This window comes from Aplysia californica, unplaced genomic scaffold (genome assembly GCF_000002075.1).
Source record: "Aplysia californica isolate F4 #8 unplaced genomic scaffold, AplCal3.0 scaffold00245, whole genome shotgun sequence".
Classification (NCBI taxonomy): domain Eukaryota; kingdom Metazoa; phylum Mollusca; class Gastropoda; order Aplysiida; family Aplysiidae; genus Aplysia; species Aplysia californica.
Genome location: NW_004797515.1, coordinates 747,310 through 761,046, shown reverse-complemented (window position 1 = coordinate 761,046; position 13,737 = coordinate 747,310). Strand labels below are relative to the sequence as shown.

The 13,737-nt window shown below is 38.4% G+C and overlaps 1 protein-coding gene across 1 annotated transcript in view; it reads right to left on the bottom strand.

The window, feature by feature from the left end:
- LOC101855956 overlaps positions 1-13,737 on the bottom strand; it is a gene marked incomplete in the record, with an annotated part of 111,217 nt that overhangs the window by 52,766 nt on the left and 44,714 nt on the right. The window contains 1 exon segment of the mRNA XM_035970277.1: positions 5,206-5,452. Within this exon segment, the coding sequence (XP_035826170.1) occupies positions 5,206-5,452 (247 nt within the window).

Below are 13,737 nucleotides of genomic sequence, written 5' to 3'. Positions count from 1 at the left end.
CTCACTTCTGAGTCCCACTCACCGTCAATGAGCCATGGATAGTTCATGGTGACCATTGTTTTTATTCAACATACAGAGTGTTATACGGGGTGCCCACTACCACTGGATCCCTCTATCGCCCGACTCGGTCGCCCGAAACTGAAAACAAACACGTTTGTAAAGAGTCGGGCGATCCGCCCGATTGGCCGATACCATTTGTAGTGGGCACCCCGTATTACAGTATCAAAAACAACTTACTTCATTCTATGCTTATCATTGGGTGTACAGATTCTGTCAATTTCTGTTTTACGTATTGTATCTGCTGCAAAATATCCTTCTTCTGCATAAAGGAGAACAGAATCAAACTTTAAAAGGCCTTCACTGTTTCTTCGATGCAAAGTTAGTGGAAAGAACAAAAGTTTGATTCCTCACGTCGTATGCTGCAGTGCCCGTGCCACAAACCTTGTAAGAGGGGAGGGGGGGGGGAACAATGTCTCTTGCTGCGGCAACAGTTTGATTCAGAGGACAACTATACGTCTGCAGTCTGTAGTGCACCCAGTAAGAAAAGAACATAACGGAAATCGGAAGAGCAAAGTGAAAATTAGCCTACTGAATTGAAAAAGGGTGAATGATACACCTAAAAAACAGATTGCAACATCAGCATCAAATTCAATGAACCCGATTTTCATTCATTTGTAAAAGTAAGAATACCCCAGATATGATAGATGTGATTAGATATGGACTGAAGGATCTTAATTCTCAGACACCTGAGAGCTGCCAGATTGTATGGCTGAATTGAGGTCAAGGCTCCAGCTATGGAACTTTATTGTTGACAGTGTAAGGGGGAGCATATTAAGAAAAGTTGACGGGAATTGTTGGCCATTGCTTACAATGAAGTACAACCTGGCTGCATGTAATCATTTGGACGGTCACAAGAATATGGAGCTATGAGGGATAAACAATGGGAATATTTTCCTCAAGACATTTCAACTATCGTTTCTGCACGTGACTTGTGTTTTGGGCTACCCGATACTCAAGAGAGGAGGCTTGAGCGCTGTCGTGAAGTTTTCTGTTAAGAGGGGATGACAGCAAGAGTTGTTGGTTAGTTACAAGAAACATACCAGAACTTGAATTCAAGGGGAACAACTGAGCCAAGAAACAAAGGGTCAAATAAGTTTTGTAACCGCTGGTTCGGAGTCCCACAAAGTGATTATTCTTTTTAAAATATGAAAACGTGATTATTTTGAAAACTAGACCTAAGAGTCACATTTCAATACCATTGTTGTGTCCAGTGCACCCAAATCGTGCAATTTCTTTTTTGTATCCATTTCATGTGTAGCTTTGAACAACTGGTTGTTAAGTCACATAATGTTTCGCGCGGGCAGACTGGTTGCTTCAAGTAAGGTCTATCAACTTGTTGCCCCGAGGGCGTCTGGTTGCACACAGGGCGAAAAAGGCAAATAGTATTTCCCCTCTGATATCTTTATTTGTTTGCCATTTTTATACAGGTACTGTCAGGCTCACTTTTCAAACATTTTAATCGACAGGTACAAAATAAATTTCCCTTTGGCAACTGCAAGGGGTTTATGAGAAACCACCCCAACAAAAGGTTGCGCTAGGGCACTTTACCTTGTACGTCCTTCCGTCATAAGACGGCAGAATTGTGGTTTTGCGAACGCTATTTAGTTATATTTGTAGTTGCTTATCCTTCCATATTTGGTTAAAATCTTTCAATAAAGGAAATGGTAGACCTTTAACTGTAAACAGTCACTTTATTGATCTGAGTGGAACTGATTTCAAAATTTCAATCCTTCCTGAAAGTGTTTAAGTCGTTGATATTTCCCAAGACTGACGGTCTTGGATCGGACATCGCCAGTAGTTCTATATAATAATAAGGTCTGGGTATTAAAGAGAGATAAAAACAGAATCCAAGAGGCAAAATGTGGTTTTACATAAGACTTCTTCGGGCTAATTAATATACAGAGAAAAATTAAGAAGGAACTTGATACAAAGTGTAATAGTATACTTTCTGAGATAAGCAGAAGGAGTCCCTAGTAACTTGGTTATGCAATGGGGAGGGCTGTACAGTTAGGAAGTGTAGGGGGGCTTCCCCCGGGAAAAGTGAATTTATTGTATTGTGATTACTCCACTCGCTCCGGAAGGGTGAGTCGTCCAATAGGTCAACCAACAAGTCGTGGTACTGATCATTTTCGATAAGTAATCCGGTTGAAAACAATCCATGAGATAAAAGTATACTAAACAGGGTGTGTCCGACAAAAATCAACGTAAGTGCACACATATTAAGAAAAGACCAAACATACAGATGCAAACACTAAAATACACAACCCCCCCCCCCCCCCCCCCCCATACAAGCAAAATTTGTATCTTTTTCTGTTCCCTCCTACCAACTCATCTTGGCCCAGTAGTTTAGATACTAATACTAACAAAGTCACTACCATAGTATGAGACTTGGTGCAAACTTTCGGAACCTTCGGTGGCACGGTAAAGATGACTCGACTAGGGAGCGGGACAGAGGGTGCCCACCTCGTGACTCCAAAGAGCTGAGGAATGTAGGACTAACATGAACTAAACAAACTACTAACCAGTTGTGGTAGCTATCTCCAGTCGGGGCTATGGCAACACTTAGATGAGTAACTTACCAAAAAACGTTATAAAAGTGAAGAAACCTTTTTTTTTTAAAGTATTTACTCATGTATTTATTTATTTGTAAAACAATTTCCTGTGTGTTTACTCTAACAATAACAGCTAATTCCAAAACCCAAAATGCTGCGCATTGTGTTGTTATTACTAAACACAAAAGCGCCAGATGATAGAATTGGACAGGGTAAAAAAAAATATTTAAAAAACCTGGTTACGCAAAGAGAAACGTACAAAGTTAACACAGCTGTGCTGCAGAGCAAAATAGAGACATTGTTTGTTTTAGTAAAGTGTTTTACGGCGCTCGCAACTGCATAGGTCATATGAGCGCGTGGTACACACCTAATATTTTCAGTTGGTAGGAAATTTTGAATTTTGCCCGGGTGGCGGCCGAAGCCTACTCTTATCGATTTTAGACCACCAATGGATCTTTAACGTGCGCAACTTGCACACGGGCCCTCCGAGATTTTTCGCCCTTGTCCGAGAAGGCTAGGTGTAGATCTTTCCTACCAGAAGATCAGGGGTGTGGCAGAAAGACAGCAGTAAGGAGGAGCCAAGGAGTAGCAGTAGAAAGGCTGCAGAAAGAGTCAGGAGCTTAGAGGAGGGGGCAAAGGAGGTGAGGGGGTGGGGGCAGAAAGTGGAAATGAAAGTAGACAACAGAACATTGCTAGAGAGCAGGAAAGGAGGTGAAAGGAGACAAATTTAGAGAATAAAATTTTTCGGTCGCTACCAGGATTCGAACCCGGGACCTTTCAATGAGAGGGCAACACCTTAACATCTAGGCCACGAGAGCCCCCAAATAGAGACAAAATGAATAAATAAGGGTAGACCTCCTATAATAATAATACATAGGAAAGGTAAAATCAGATAGTGGTCTACAACTTCGTGTAATAATGCGTCAAAGCAGAGATCGGGGAGATACAGTCTACTGGCGTCTGTGGTGTAGCAGTTAGACGTTTCTCTGTCGCACACGTGAAACCCGAGTTCGGCTCTCGAGTGGGGAAAAATCTCTATCGAGTATTTTGGTCTTTCGGCTGGGATGTTGTATCCCTCTCATCCCTGGTTTGCCCTGAAATACAGGGCTGGAAGCCTGACTCTTAAATGATCTAAACAGTGTCGATAGGTAAAACACCTATATTTACATTTAAGGAGGCTGGCTGTACAAAGAGCGGGGCACCAACAAACGAACACAACAGCTGCTGTGGTGGTGAAAGATAATAGGTGGCAGGTGATTACAATGACCAACTCTGTAGGAGGTAGTTAACCTCTAGGTTTCATTAACCCCCACTTTGAATATAATTTGTACGAATATACATGTTACAGCACCTGTCGAAAGAAACAGAATGTCGCTGATCTGGATCAAAGTAACTGAGAGAGGAGTCGAGCATTTAAAGATGATTCAGCGAATCAGAAAGCATGCTAAGAGTCTAGACTGATGGATTAAATACTCATGTTGACAACCCACTTTTTAGTGCAGAGCAAAGTAATCACATATCATATTATAATGTCGTAAATCGCAGTATACGTGTATCGGTATCAGTTGTGTAGCGGGTAGACGTTTCGACGTCGCACACTGAAAGCTTGAGTTCGATTCCTGTGTGGGGAGAAGTTATTATCGAGCACCTCTGGAGAGGGGGTTCTTCTTTTGCTGGGACGCTGCACTGTCAGTATGCATTGGCCCAGATATGCATTTTGGAAGCCCACTTTCAAAATACATTGTAGTCTAATTAGTGACGTTCGGAGCACAAATTTTTGCATTAAAAAGTATACATGTCAGCTAGAATAGGTTATTCTTATTGTTTCTCAATCAAAACTCTGTTTTGGAAATTCAAATTATAGCAAAACGTTTGTAGGGTTGTTTTCCCTTTGAAAAATAATATATCCCCGGTCTCTGGTTTGATATTATTATGGTAAATTCAAAAGCAGAAAATTTACGTCATTCTTGAGAGCAACAAGCTCTTTGTATGCTCAACACTGTCATATTTTTCTAACTTGACAAAGGTACCTTTCCTTCGCTTTTCTTTGTCGAGGTATTTCTTTTATTTAAAAAATGGTACAATAGATTTGTTATCAATAACTAAAATAAATGCAGGTTTAGAATAGAAATCATAGGTTTTTGTTAAAGTATTTCGATAAAAATAGGATGCGTTCCTTATCTCTAACAATAATACGTTTTCTGCATGTTGTTACCCGAACCCACTCTGACTTACTGCTGTATACGTCGATGTATCGGTCAATATATTTCGATATATTAGTCAATGTAGTACTTCGAAAAAAAAGTAAATTTATGGTTGTTTCTAATCAAAATACACTACAAGTGTTGGTACAACCTCATATATTGGTGAAATAATCCCCAAAAAGAAAAGGCACATTGTCAATTGAGTTTGTTATGTAAATACAATATTTGTTTCCCTAATAGGTCAATTTGGATATCTTGGTCCATATACGTCGTTGTTCTCTTACTATGATTCAATTGCCTAATGTTTGCAGATAAAACAGATAATTCTCTTGAAAAGATTAATTTGCTTGATCTTTGCTAGTAAAACATGCCTCGTACCAATACGTTACCTATATATTTTAATGTCTTTGTCCAGGTAGTTCTCCCAGTAGCCAACAGAGACGAGGATGAGAGAGGCTGGAATCTCCCAAAGAAAAGAGCCTGAAGACCTCGGTGCCTGCTCTAGGTGTATGTCTGAGACTCCCGTGAGGCTTTGGGAGCGGTCCATCAGGTCATTCTTCTGCTGCTCCGTCAGGGTGAAACTGGTGTACGTCATCACCACTACACTGGTCACCTGGATACCAGTGCACAGGATGGCTGGTTGGAAAGATGATAGTATAATAATAATAATAATAATAATAATAATAATAATAATAATAATAATAATAATAATAATAATAATAATAATAATAATAATAATAATAATAATGAAAACAATGAAGATAATAACAATAATGAGTTTTTATTAACGAAAGGTTCACTTGAGCTTCTTCAAGTACTACCTCATAGGATATCTTTTCCTTCCAAGATATTTCCAGCAAGAATTCTATTTCTGTTGCTTCTGTTTATTTTCACTGTCTTTAGTAATTGCCCAGCATTCTCAGGCATATAGAAGGGTAGACCATACATGATATTTCAGAGTTTTCAGTTTGGTATTCTTTGAGAAGTTTCTATTTGTCAGGATTGGGTTCAGTTTATTGAAACTGTCGTGAGCCATTGCAATTCTTCACTTTATTTCAGTGCGATATTTGGCACCAGATGTAATAACAATATATCCTAGATACTTAAAGTGTTGAACTTGTTTGATTTTTACATTTCTGCTAATGAGATTACAAATATGTTTTACTGCTTTTTTAGATATCACTATATATTCTATTTTCTTCACACCCAACAATAACCCTTTACGTTCACTTTCCGTTACAACAGTATCTAGAAGCGATCGAAGGTCCTTTTCCGATTTTGCTATAAAAATATGTCTTTGGCTTTTCAGGCGTTATTCAAATGTTCGCCTTCTGTTTAAGATTGTACTCCCTTTGTCCAATAGAATATCTCCTCCTTTTGATGTTATGTAACCTGTGTTTGAACATCCTTTTATCCCTCTTACTTTTTTAAATTTTGGAATGCATGCGTTTGCTATCTTTGTTTTGATTCTTCTCTATTTTCAGCACATATCATTTATCCCATATTATCTTGTTTTGCGTTGGGGTTTGTTTTTTTTCTTTATTATACCTTTCCACTTTTGATTTTGTCTGCCTTCTCTATTCCATTAGCTTTGATATGCCCCGGGTCCAAAAAGTTTGTTCATTTGCTTTTCAGCTTTGAATCACCGGCGCCACCAGGGTTCTCCTCTACTCCCCACGGTCGTCTCATATTTGGTGCGTGACTGCTCATCAGCTAACCTTCATATCAGGAGGCATTTCCCCTATCCACCACCCGTGGACGCGCAGAGTTGGGTATGTGGACTCAATATTAAATATTAATACTTTCCCGATAATGCTGATAATAATAGTATTAACAACAACAACAACAACAACAACAACAACAACAACAACAACAACAACAACAACAACAACAACAGTAATTATGATAATGGTGATAATAATAATAGTAATAATAATAATAATAATAATAATAATAATAATAATAATAATAATATTAATAATAATAATAATAATAATAATAATAATAATAATAATAATAATAATAAATAGAATTTGTGTAACGCATGTTCTCGCTTTGTAGCAAGCTCTATGTGCCTAACACTGTCGTTGGAAAAAAAAGTACCCATCTCTTGAATTTAAGTCGAGATATTTGCAATTGAAGGAGGTGTGGGGCGTCTGGTTTCAGAGAAAATGGCCGCCAAAGTTTGGTGACTTCCAAAGCTTGAGAGCCTTTGAAAACTACAAATTTACATTTTGTGTGCCTTTGATCAACGTTTATCAGTGAAATCCACACGTAAATGTGTTTTAAATGGACATTAAAGATGTTCATCTAAAAACATTTCAAAAAAAGAATTCTTTTGTAAAATTACCCAACGGCCCTAAAAATACGGATTTCTTTGATTTCATTGTATGGCGATTTTACCACGATGTCTAACTATTATCAATGCAGACCCTAGTTAACCCATGCACATTCTTGGCTTCCCGAAAAGCATACAGTACAAGCAACGCGAAAATACCAACAAACTGATAAATACTTTAAATTTGACGGCGTTTCACTATGTCAAATCACTTTCTGGTATATAAAAAAACTATTCGCAAAACGCATGATTACCCAAAGTCACTTTAACTCTAATAGACGTGAGTTTGAATGACTGGCTCTGACTATATCGTTTTTAGACAGGTGTACTTTACAGCCCCTTCGACACAATTTGCAACATCAAGGAGGTGGACATCCGACCCTGCCCGTAACGGCCAACACGAGCAGAGAGAGAGAGTTACAACTCCCATGCAGAAAGACCGAGAACTAGATTTTTACAAATTTACCTCTTTGGAATCGAACTCAGGCCCTCATGCATGCGGCAGCAGGCTGATGGCTAAGTCTGAGTTTGACAGCGTTTTACTATGTCCAATCTCTATCTTGTATTTTGTATGTAAAGAAAGCTATTGCCTACCCGGAGTCATGTTATGGTCATGACATTGACTCTAAATGTTTATAAAAATGCATGCCAGAAAGTCAAACTGAAGAGGATTTATTCCAATACTGGATATTTCATCGCCAGCAATGTATGATCATTTTGAAAACCTTTGCATTCTTTACTTTTTCATCCTCTATTGGCGTTGTGTGTCGAGGAGACAAGCAGTATTTTTTTCTACGGTAGACAAACTCCGCGGCTCTTTCAACTAGAATATTATAATTTCTCAGGGTTCAGTGCATAGGTGAAAATCGACAATCCCTTCGTTATATGCAACTGAATGGCAAAATGGGCTAGATCTGAGATATTGTTGTCCATGGTCGGCTAAAACCACTTTTCCAGTCTCCAAAGATTATAACGCAATTCGCCTTAGAATGCCGACAGTGAAACTCGACACCCTACGATCATGAATAGTATCAAGGTGTTTGCGGACAATCAAGAAGAGTAGAAGAAATAGTTTATATGATGATTATCAAGCAGCCGAAATGTAATTTCAAGAAGGAAAATTCTTGATTATTAAAAACAAAGCAAATGAACGGGGTGAACTTTATGAAATTGGTAAGCATGGATTTAGGGAAAATAAAAGAAAGAGAAGGCTTCTTGGGCGCCATTTTACGATGCTCATAAGCTAATAGTAACGAATCAAAGCGCAAAACAAGACAGTAGGGGGCCAATATCTTGGCGCTGTAGGGGGCCTTTGTCCTCTGGACATCAAAACATGCAGACTATGAAAAATCCCTTGTCATGGCACAAGTAAAAAACAAACAATGTCAAAATCTTATTACAATGGAGCTAAGCTCATTTGAGGGGTCTATAAAAACTTTTTACACTGGTGCCAATAAAATCTAGAAAAATATGATTCAGACAAGAATTAACCCAAAGGGTTACGTGGGCATATTTTCAAAGTTCGGAAACTACCTTTTGAATTCTCAGACCTGATGTTTTTTCCTGTACATCGAAGCTCTCGTATGTTTTCACGCTGCCATTAGCCATTTCATATTTTACTGGGGACTATTTCCGTCTCATAATGTGCTTCGTCGTGCGTGTAAGTAGTTCGCAAAAACAGAAGTGCGATGTGTGCTTTGTCGTGTGTGTGCCTCAGAGTTCTACTTTCTTGGAGTAGTTAACACGGACACAAGTGCGGTTTGTGTTTTGTCGTGTGTGTGCGACAGACGTGTACTTTTTTGCAGTAGTTAGGAAGAACAGAAGTGCCGTTTGTGTTTTGTTGTGTGTGCATGCCACATAGTCCTATTTCAGCTGCTTTTGTTGGCCTACGGAATATAAGTTGTTTCTTTTTTTTACTGAGGACTACTTCCATTTCATATTGTGCTTCATCTTGCACATTTTATCAAGACGCATGCAACCAACTTGGACTGCTCGATGATGACACTGAGAAGGATGCAGCTATGCAAGAAGCATTTTCCATAAGATATGGACCCCAGTTACGTCTTGCCTTTACAACCATTCTCATTTATTGTCGCCCAGCTGATCCTCTCTCATTTTGACACAAGCACAAATTGGAACTGTGACGTGGCATCATGATGACAGACAAAGTCACAGAGTTGAATCCACAGATTGAGAACCAAGTGTTCATTCTTCAGCACATGATGAAGTATCGATGGGCCACAAACACATCTTTGAAGCCATAGACCGAACACTTAAAGACCTATGTGGTAATAACTCTCTGTTCTGTGGGCTAACTGTGCAGATGTCGGGTGACTGGCGCAAAATACTACCAGTAGTTCGCCATGGCTCAAGATCACAGATAGTCAATGCTGTGGGAGCATGTTAATGTGCTCAGACTGACAAGAAACATGAGGGTTTTGCTTACAGGTGAGACTGCTGATTTCTCTCACTATCTACTGAACATTGGTGATGGCAAACACAACGTATGCAAGCTAATCGGGGAGTTTGCGATAAGACTGCCAGATGACATCACAGTGAACAGCGAACGAAAGTTGATAGATTTTGTCTTCGGTAACTTGCAGTCTAACACAATTCCTGACTGGTTGGCGTCCCGCAGCATCATAATCTGTCCCACCAACACAGAAGTAGACAGAATCAACAACCTGATCACGCAGTCCTTTCCCGGAGAAGAAAACGTCTATAGAAGCAGTGGATCGGTGGAAGAAAATGAACACCAATGCCCCATTGAATTTATCAATTCTCTATGTCCGTCAGGTATGCCGCCCCACAAACTGACATTGTCATGTTGTAGAGAAATTTGGATCCCACAGCCACTGCAACGGGACTCGATATGTGGTTCAACACCTTCATCAACATGTAAGTGATGCTGTTGTTGATTGCGGTTCACTGCCGGAAAGAGACTTTTCATCCCAAGGATTCCCCTCATGCCTTCAGACAACATATTTCCCTTCCATATGCGACGGAAACAATTTCCGTTTAGACCTACAAAGCTCAGGGACAGACTTTGAAAAGGATAGGGGTTTCTTTACCGGGCGATTTTTTCACATTGACATTTATATGTCGCAATGAGTCGTGTTGGGTCCAGTTAATCTATTGGGATACATGCAAACAGACCTGCTGCCCAGGACGGAGTTCCTGAAGGCGCATATACCAGCAATTTGTCTACCCAGTGGTCCTACCGCAATGAATCAGGTACCGGTACAAACGTTTTATCTTGGGCTTCGGGTCTGTATTTTGTAATAATAATGATAATGATAATAATAATAATAATAATAATAATAATAATAATAATAATAATAATAATAATAATAATAATAAAATTAATAATAATAATTATTATTATTATTATTATTATTTTAATTCTAGATAGCATTTAAAATGTGTGTAGCCCAATTCCCGCTCAACAGAAAATTCTTTGCGCTTTACAATTTATACAATTACCTCTGCAGACCTGATGGCTTTAAAAAAAATCTCAACTTTCTGGGGAGCATACAGAGCAAGCTGCCATTTTATAAGCCCTAAAACACTAACATAGTGACAAAAGCATTACCTGACTGTGGGGCAGCTGGAAAGGATCATGGCTAATATCAATAAATAAACTGAAAAATCTAGAAAATCAAGCACAAGTTTGTTGGTTATGCTACTAAATAACTTACCAATCTTAAAAGAAAAGAAAAACAACTAACTAACTAAAACCACTTACACCCTGGTGAGGTAAACCAAATAAAAAGTTTTTATGTCTTAAAAGACATATCCTAAATCAAATTCAGGTCAGAAAGAAGGCAACGGCTGAAAAAAGAATGTTGCAAAGATCTTGTGCAGCTATAAAGGAATCAAGAGAACAAACTCAAAGTATTTCTATAAAATGTATTCTAATCTAAGGTACTTTGCTCCCCTTTTTTAGATCCTGTCTTCTCCGGTGTTTAGAAACGGAACGAAACTGCAAACTTATCTCTGTAATCCATGTCACCTGACACTAAAATCCACTGGGAGGCAATGTTTGGGGAATTACATTGTAGCATCAATGTATTGACTTAGGCATTAATGAATTATTGGGGGGGGGGGGGGGGGTTGTACTCCCTTTGAGAATCTTTGTAGAAGAATAATGTTTCTATGCAAGTGATAGTCTTTAATCTAGTCTATACAAAGTTCAAATACGGATGACAGTGAAGGGGTTTAAAGAGTTGATTGTTTTTTTAAGAAAAGAAGATTAAAGGTAGTTTTAAAAGAGTTTTTGTTTCTAAATTTATCCAAGACAAACATTGTTGAGTGGTTGGAGGGTGCCATGCCATGAATCTGGTAGGCCTACTCCTTTTTTTATTTTGCTTCTGCTGTTTGTTTCAGGAGGTCTAACTTTTTCCCTGCACTAAATGACCAGCATTGTGTCGATGTGCTTCTCCTTGCTGAAATAAGCAAGCAAACAAGCAAACAATAAAACAATAGAACAATAGAGCAGCTTGTGAGTTGGTTATTTCCTCTGTCTTTTTGCCACTTAGACCTCTTTATATTATGTTCCGGTCTCGTGTCGTTGAGGTAAAGGTGTCCAGTAGGAAATGGCTTCAGTGTATAAGGCAGAGACCCGAATGATTAAACACAATATCGGTGGATTGATTGATTGATTGATTGATTGATTGATTGATTGATTGATTGATTGATTGATTGATTGATTGATTGATTGATTGATTGATTTGCTAGGTATGACAAGGTATATGTCAGAAGGAAATTGTTATAATTTGTCACGACGCCGTGGAACCTGACGCTCATCAATTCTTTAGATTATGGTTATTAATACCGTGTTAAATATCATGTTCATTTGTCTTGCATTTAGCGAAAAAAATACGCCTCTACTTTGAATTGAAGTTGTGATATTTGCGATTGAATGTGGTGGGGGTCATCTGGTATGAAAAGTAAAACCTCTCTGGTAAAACTAGCGAAGAAAAGGCGGCCAAGATTTGGTGACTTCCAAAGCTTGAGAGACCTTGAAAACTGGAAATTTACATTTTTCGTGCCTTTAATTAACGTTTTTCGGTAACACATATTAAACAATGCATTCTTAAAAGAACACAAAAAGTGTTGAGCCAAAAAAGAAATAACTGTAAAAAAAAATGCATATCGCCCAGAAAAATGCCATTTTTCATGTCATTGTTTTGACGAGCGCCTGATTTCACCACGCTGCCTCAAAAATGATATCGTCGGAAAGCTGTTAACATGACGCAAGGTGGCAATACATTGAGAACCAACTTTCTTCCCCATAACATCAGCAAACAAAATGCTTAATAAGCCATAATAAGAATAACAATAAACTGCTAAAAATATTTACAATAGGCTTGATGAACTATTTATATTTGAATGTATATCGAGTCACGAAGGTCACGTGCAAAGAGGTAATTTTCTACATTTTCATTTATTACTCATTTACTGTTTTCACGCTTTATGTCAAATTCTCATGCCCTAAATGGAAGGTGTGTTTTTGTTTCTACATGGCGCAAGACGGTGATAACCTTGGACTCGTTTTCTGATCACGCAAGTACTGAAGTATGTTCTCACCAAAACACGCTAAACACAAGAGGTTAGAGAACGTCATATAATCGTTATTCAATCGTCTATAAACGGGGTTTTTTTCGGTTTGAGGGTGGTGGCGGACAGGGGACAGGGGGTGAAGGGTAGGAGGAAGTCGTACCTCCAACAACAAAAAATAGTTTTAATAGATTTCAAGCGACTTACTTGGGTCATCTGTATGCAGTCTAACAAATACTGTTAAAACAAAAAAAGTATTCCAGATACACAACGAGGCCCACAAACCCCAAAGAGTAAGGGATGATATCCTGCCGGAAATAACTTCCGTGTGTTAGGCAGAGACCAGAGTGACAGAACAAAATAGTCTATTAAGATTTGCTCTTTATAAGTTAAGATGCAAATTGTTATATGAGGATATATAAAATTATTACAAGATATTACCGGAGGCAAACTGTTCAAATGTCCGAAGCCCAGAAAGAATTTTTTTTTAGGTTTCAATTCTTTTACATAGTACGCACCGTACCCAAGTTATTTATCTTTTTTCGCTGGTTTTTTTTTAACCATAATGAATTTGAGATTATATTAATGTTTCAGTAGTATAATTATGCAACAATACCACCTATTAGGAATCTACAATAATTGATATTTGTGAGGCATCGTGGTGCAATCAGGCGCTCGTCAAAGTAGTGAAATCAAAGAAATTAAAATGTTCCTGACCGTCGAGCTTTTTTTTTGGGGGGGGGGGGAATCAACACCTTATATATCCATTTAAAATATATTTCTATGAGGATTTTACAGGGGAAACATTGATTAAAGCGATACAAAAAATGTCGATTTTCAGTTTCCAAGGACTCTGGCGGAATGGAAATTACCAAACGTCGCTGACAGTTTCTCTCTAATTTCACCTCTGAAACCAGGCGACCCTAACTTCCTACAATCGCAAATATTTCGACTTCTATCCAATATAGATGGATAATTTTCCTCCAAAAGAAGGTAAATGAACAGGCTTTAAGATGATACCAAT